This window comes from Aphidius gifuensis, linkage group LG4, assembly GCF_014905175.1.
Source record: "Aphidius gifuensis isolate YNYX2018 linkage group LG4, ASM1490517v1, whole genome shotgun sequence".
In the NCBI taxonomy this organism is placed as follows: Eukaryota; Metazoa; Arthropoda; class Insecta; order Hymenoptera; family Braconidae; genus Aphidius; species Aphidius gifuensis.
The window spans coordinates 10,040,143-10,047,450 of NC_057791.1; the positions used below are offsets into that span (position 1 = coordinate 10,040,143).

Here is a 7,308-nt window from a genome sequence, read left to right on the forward strand (position 1 = left end):
ATTACATTTGAAAAAATTTATTTTGTTATAATTTTTTATTGAAAAATTCTTATACCTATATACATTGTAAATAAATAAATAAATAAATAAATTCATAATTCTGATTCATTTTCCCATGTATCATGTTCAGAATCGAAACCTAACCATCTTACAAGTACTTTATTTTTACGTTTTTCTAAAATTTTTTCAACAAGATATATATCTGGATAGCGTACTGGACTCAGTTCTTCTTGATAAAAACATCCTTCAACATTGTTATCTTGATAGTCAGCAAGCTTGTAAGTTATCGGTATTGTATTCAATACTTTTGTGATTGTAAAAACTTCAGTTGTCCAATTGGGAGTGTAGCCTTTTTCGAAAATTTTTTTATATTTACTTATTCGCACTTTATCACCAATTTTAAATTTTCTTTTCAACTTTGATGTGACACAAAACATTGGATTTTGATTATGATATATTTCCCTCAATATATCCTTTTCATTGTTTTTAGTTACATTTTTTGGTTTCATTTTTATAGTTCTGTGCTTTGTATTATTATAATTTCTAATCAATTCAGGAAGTATAGTCAACCATTTATAACTGCCTTGGAATGTAAATCTTTCCCACATTTGATTTTTCAGGGTTCTATTAAACCTTTCGACTATACTTGCTTTTAAAGTACTATATGTTGAGTACATATTTATATTATATTTTTTCATGAGATTCTTAAATTCACTGTTGTAAAATTCTTTGCCTTGATCGACATGTAAATGTTTTTTTGGATATCGACCTTTCAGGAAAACAGATTTCATCGCTGCAGTAACATCCTTTGCACTTTTTGTCTTGAGTGGTACAGCAAATGCATATTTGGAAAAATTATCAATTATTGTAAGTATAAACTTGTAATTTTCATTTACGGAAGCATATGCACATCACATTGCCATGTTTCATTGAGAGCTTTAATGTCAACATGTCTACGTTGATAATATCTGCGAGCAGGCTTGTGTAGCTCATGTGCCACAACGCTTCTCAAATAGTTATTGTCTTATTTTTTATTATTTTTTTTTGTTTTATTCATTTTTATTTTTGATTTTCTAAACGAACTCCCAAATTTTCTGTCAAATAGTGAGATATACTTGCAACTTCTGTACTCAGCTCATCTAATGTATGACGTGATTTTTCAACACTTTTTTGCAATGTGTCCACTTTGATTGTCAGTTTACTAATGACTTCAGTGATATATTTTTGACTATCTTCTTGCATTATTCTAAGTAGATTATTAGTTTCATTTTTAATTAGAATCAGTGCTACTTTTTTTGAGACAGCATCATTCATGTCTTGAGCATCGGCAATGTGACATAATTTTTTTTCTGCAATGTCATAATTTCCGTCTTCTGTAAATTTGAAACCTTCTCCAGGTGGTCCTCTTATTGTATCGCCATCACTTTTTCCTCCGATAGAATATTTTCGTTTATTTGATAATTGACGTCCGAATATATCAACACTAGACATTATTTCACTCCAATGTCCTTTTAATGACTGTACATTAAAGACTGAATGAACATATATATTAACAAATAATACCAGCTTCTCTTAATTCTTCAATAATTGAAAGAATTTCATTAGCGTGACTATTATTGCCAGCTTTTTCTGAAGCTACAAGTAATTGAAGACGATTGACAAGCTCATTGGGATCATCCCAATATATATAATTTGTATTATTTATTTTCTTATTTTTTTGTAGTGTTTTGTATTTTGGTAATACAAGTGCTGAACCTTTTTTGCTCTCTACTTTTTGTTTTCTCAAAGACTTGACAAACAGTGATACATAATTTTTATATTTTTGTGTCCTGTTTGTCAGAAATGCACTATCAGGTTTGAAATTTTTACGATGTGCATTTGTTAATTTTATAATTTCAATAAAAATTTCTCGATCAACTTTCCGAATAATAGATGCATTAGGTGATTGTTGAAATAATAACTCCAAGAGACCTTGAGTAGCCGGATAAATTTTATCTTTCACATAAATATGATGATTTTTTATTTCAATCATTGAATTACCAAACAATAATTTATTGTTTTTTAATTTTTGAATGGTGTACATTGTATTATGAGCCTTGTCATGAGAATTTATTGATTTTTGCCTTTCAAGGTGCTTCTTCATCATCCAAATTTTTTTTTTTTTCTCCGTTATATCTTCGTCTGTGTCATCATCATCAGCATCACTAACATTATTCTTATGAAAAGTTAACGGATCAATATCAATTTTTTCGTCATTATTTGTCAATATTGATTTTTCGTCTTCTCCTTCTGTCTCGTATTCTTCTTCTTCTGTCGTGTATTCTTCTTTTTTTCTTTGAGCATTATTTTTTTTTTCTGCTTGATTTTTACTGGAACTTGGTGCTGGTTTTTGTTTTGATACATCTAAGCGCATTTTTTAAAGGCTCAGTTATAGGTCCTAACACCTCACTTGTTATTCTTTCATTTTCAACTCGACCATATTCAATTAATTTATGTTTACGTCTTATAGAGTCACTTGCTTTTTCAATTTCATGCAATAATGATTTTTCAGCATGTAAGTTTGTATGCTTCATGATATATAATGATGCTGTTGACAGTTCACAGTACACAATCCTACTGTCTTTTATTTTGGAATTTTTACTATATATCGTATAATATTACTCTAAATTATCTGATATTTTTTTAGATAGTAGATGTACCAGTGGTGGTAGCAGAGGGAGAAACTGTATTTTCAGCAGAATCGTTTGTAATGTTAATATAACAATCAAAACCTCTCCTGTATCAGCCATTATTAATGTCACTATCTTTGTCAATCACAAGGAATCCATATTTATCTATATTCCAACATGTCGAGCATATATTGCGGGATTTCACAAATTCCATGTCAGTATTTACATGATCATTGTATATATGCTTTAAATTTCTTTCATCTTGACGAAAAAGTACAAAAAAATTGGCATTATCTCTCACCAAATGTTTGGGTATGTGATAAATAAAAACTATCAACTGCTTGATGTCTACCCATACAAAAAAATGCTCGAACATTATCTTGTTTTTCTGTAGATATATCATCGAAAATCATCAGTGAATTTGGTCTAGCCTCTTCAGGTTGAATAACTTTCTCATGTTCATTGAATGGAAAATGACCAATTTCTTCAACATTATTAATAATTTTTTCGAGAAATTTGTACTTTGGCTGATTCAGCGATTTGGAATACACATAAACATTCTCAAATCTTAATCCATTTGGGTGAATTATTATTGCAAAAAGAGCGTTTGTTTTGCCAGAATTTGAAGGTCCACAAAATACACCTCTCACACTATTCGGTAATAAACTTCCATGTCTTTTTTCAGATGGTTTTTTTGGAGCAGTTTTTTGCACAATTTGATCAAAATTGATGACTGGCAACTTTAATGGTTGTTCTTGAAATTCCATGTTTCTTTTTTACAACTGAACAAGCTGCTAGCTTAATCTGTACTAACGTAAAACCATATAAATACTCGGGATTTTATTGAATGCAGTTAGTTCTTCAAAGACAATGATTGAGCATCAACGTGCAAAAAAAAAAATAAAAAAAAAAGATAAAAAAAAAAAAAAAGGGAGGGGTCTGTTGAACAGTATCATCAATAGTCTGCCATTTGAATTACACGTTCTACAGTATAATTATTGTGGCCCGGGTACAAAGCTCGATAAAAGATTAGCTCGTGGTGATCGCGGTGTTAGTCCATTGGATGAACATTGTCGTGAGCATGATATAAGCTACTAAAAAATTCTGACAATCTCGAAGAACGACATAAAGCTGATAAAATACTTGCCGATAAAGCTTGGCAACGTGTATTTGCCGAAGATTCGTCACTTGGTGAAAGAGCCGTAGCTTGGGGTGTGACAACTGCAATGAATTTGAAAACGAAACTTGGTATGGGTTTAAATAGAAGCAAAAAGAATAAAAAAATTCATCATAAAATCAAGAAAATACAAACAACTGAAAAGAATGATAAAAAAGATAAAATCATCCCAAAACAAAAATATAAAAAGTATTTAACAAGTCTCAACAGGATTATCGGTATATCAAAACAATCTATAAAGCCTGGAATCACCGATCCAATAAAGACAGTTCTGAAAAGTGCACGTGTTGCTGTCAAAAAAGTTGGTGGAAAAGAAAAAATTCGTTTACCACGAATTTTACCTCTTCCATTGAATAAAGAAAATAACAGTGATGGTAGTATACTACCATTTTTAATACCACTATTTGCTGGATTAAGTGCATCTGGTGCTATGACGGATGGTGCAGCAACAATTTCAAAGACAATAAATGTTGTACATGCAGCAAAAAAATTACTACGAGAAAATCAACATCATAATAAGAAAATGGAATCAATTGTATTGGGCAAAGGATTATTTTTATCTCCTTACAAAAGAGGACTAGGTCTCTTTTTAAAGCCTGCAAAAAAAGTAAATAAGAAAAAAAACTTGTAATGCTACCACATCGAGCTCTCACAAATATTGATATCATCAAATACGCCAAAGCTTTTAAAATTCCTTATTTCCGAGGAGTTTTCATGAGAAATGATTTACCAATAACTGGTCCTCGTAAAAATGAATCAGCAGTTGTAAATTTTGATGATAAAGATGGTGCTGGTACACATTGGGTTGCATACAAAAAACGGCAAAATGATGTCATTTATTTCGATAGCTTTGGTGATTTGAAGTCTCCACAAGAGCTGATTAATTATCTCGGTGTTGGTAGCATTAAATATAATTATGAAAAATATCAAAATTATAATACAATTGTTTGCGGTCATCTATGTCTCAAATTTCTGGCTGGCAAGAGACTATAAATAATCATGACACATGCTAAAATAATCATTAGTCATGGATGATTCATTTACGTTGACATTGTCGGGCAGGTCATCGACTCTTGAAACACAATACTTCCCGCCGATTGAGTTGTCAGCAAATAAAAATTATGTTGCTGGGCTTGTCGAGTTTACAACATTTAATTCTATACCGAATATTGACGTTGGTAACAATAAAGTCTACATTGAAGGTTGTAAACTGATTACAATTCCAACAGGAAGTTATGAAATTGAGGATATTGAAAGTTATATCCAAAAAGCAATATGTCAGAATGACGTTACTATTAGTATTAAACCAAATAACAATGAACTACATAGTGAGGTTAAATGTAACAAACGTATTCATTTTGAAATAGAAGACTCGATTGGAAGATTGTTGGGCTTTACAAAACGAATCCTCGAAGCTGATATTCTACATAAATCTGACTTGCCTGTTGCCATATTAAAGGTCAATACACTCCAAATTCAGTGTAACATAACAACTGGTGCATATATGAATCAGCACAAAGTTCACACAATACATAAATTTTTCCCAGTTGTGCTTCCTGGATATAAGATTGTTCAAGTACCATCTCATGCCATTTATCTGCAAGTCACAGTTCAAACAATACATCAATTGCAATTTAAAATTGTCAATCAGAATGGTGAAATTGTGAATTTCCGTGGAGAAACGATTACAATTCGACTACACATTAAAAGTGTCAAATAGGACAAAAAAATATGGGCATCGTTTTTAAAAAAAAAAAAGAAAAAAAAAATAAACATAATAATAAAATAATTGGGCAAAGCTATAAATGCGAGACATTATGCCAAAAAAAATCAGTCAAAAGCAAGGAAGCAAAGCGATAACACATCAGAGTATTCAGTTTCTCAAGAGTCTCGGTCTCAGTCCACGTCAACAACATCTACGGAAATAAAAGTGTCATTTTGTTGCTTTTTTTGTATTATACCATGGATGAAATTTTAAGTATACAAGAACCGATCATTTTTGATGAATCGATTGCCCATTGTGAGTTACATGCTCATCAGCCTTACGGCTCTTCAACATTCAATAACAACGATGAAATCCGGATTGGAATTCAACATCAAGATTTATGTGTACTACCAAGTAAAAGTTCACTACATATTACTGGACGATTTCTTACGAGTGACGGAAAATCTGTGCCAAAAACAACTTCATTGGTACGAATGGCAATAGCACACATGTTTGAAGAAATTCGCTATGAGATAAATGCAATTGAAATCGATCGGAGCAAAAATGTTGGTCTTACGACTCTTATGAAAGGATATATTTCCTTAAGTCCAAATCAAAAATCATTATTGGAGAATGCTGGATGGTTAATGTCTGATGAAGAATCATTATTCGATTCGAGTGGTTATTTTGATATATCAATACCACTGAGCCTGCTGCTAGGATTTGCTGAAGATTATAAAAAAATAATTATCAATGCAAAACATGAACTCATCCTAATAAGAGCAAATAGTGATGCGAATGCCTGTCTACAAGAACAACCTGCGGAAGGAAAAAGTGGCGAAAAAATACAAATTAAACTTCAAAAAGTGGAATGGATTGTTCCATATATCAAAGTGTCTGATAAGCAGAAAATACAACTTTTAAATTACATTGCCAAGGATCCATCCATAGCAATCAGTTTTCGTACATGGGAATTGTACGAGTATCCACTATTACCTGCAACTACAAAGCAAAATTGGAGTGTGAAAACATCAACACAATTGGAAAAACCGAGATACATAATTTTAGGCTTCCAAACAGGACGAAAAAACTCTGTAACAAACAATTCAAGTGTTTTTGATCATTGTAACTTGCGTGATGTTAAGCTGTTTTTAAATTCACAATCATATCCTTATGGAAATTTAAATATTGATTTTGCTCATAATCAATTCTCATTATTATATGATATGTTTGCATATTTCCAAGCTTCCTACTATTACACAGAAACACCACAACCATTATTTACAAGACAAAAATTTTTGGAAGAAGCTCCACTTATTGTCATAGATTGTTCAAAGCAAAATGAATTTTTAAAATCTGGACCAGTAGATATTCGACTTGAATTTGAATCAACAACACAATTTCCAGCTCAAACATCAGCTTATTGTTTGATTTTACATGATCGAATTGTTGAGTATAATCCAATTAGTGGTTCAGTACGCAAGCTCGTTTAATATATGCCTGTAAACTTACCAATCCTATATTTATTTATATATAAATATATATATCTTATATATATATTTATATATAAATATATATATCTTATATATATATCTTATATTTATTTATGATATGTATAAGAAAAAAAAAATAAATAAATCAAATAATGTACATGAAAAATTGTTGTATATATTTGTGAGTTGCGGTTTTATTACTATTTGGATTTTTATTTTATATCCAAATTTTACCACAAATTACTTTAATTTAATATTATAAGA

The 7,308-nt window shown here is 30.7% G+C and overlaps 1 protein-coding gene across 1 annotated transcript; it reads left to right on the forward strand.

The window, feature by feature from the left end:
- The first annotated feature begins 5,808 nt into the window (after nucleotides 1-5,808).
- On the forward strand, nucleotides 5,809-7,044 carry LOC122853840. The gene has a single exon (XM_044154255.1). The coding sequence runs from the start codon at nucleotides 5,809-5,811 to the stop codon at nucleotides 7,042-7,044; it is 1,236 nt and encodes a 411-aa protein (XP_044010190.1).
- The last annotated feature ends 264 nt before the right edge of the window (nucleotides 7,045-7,308 follow it).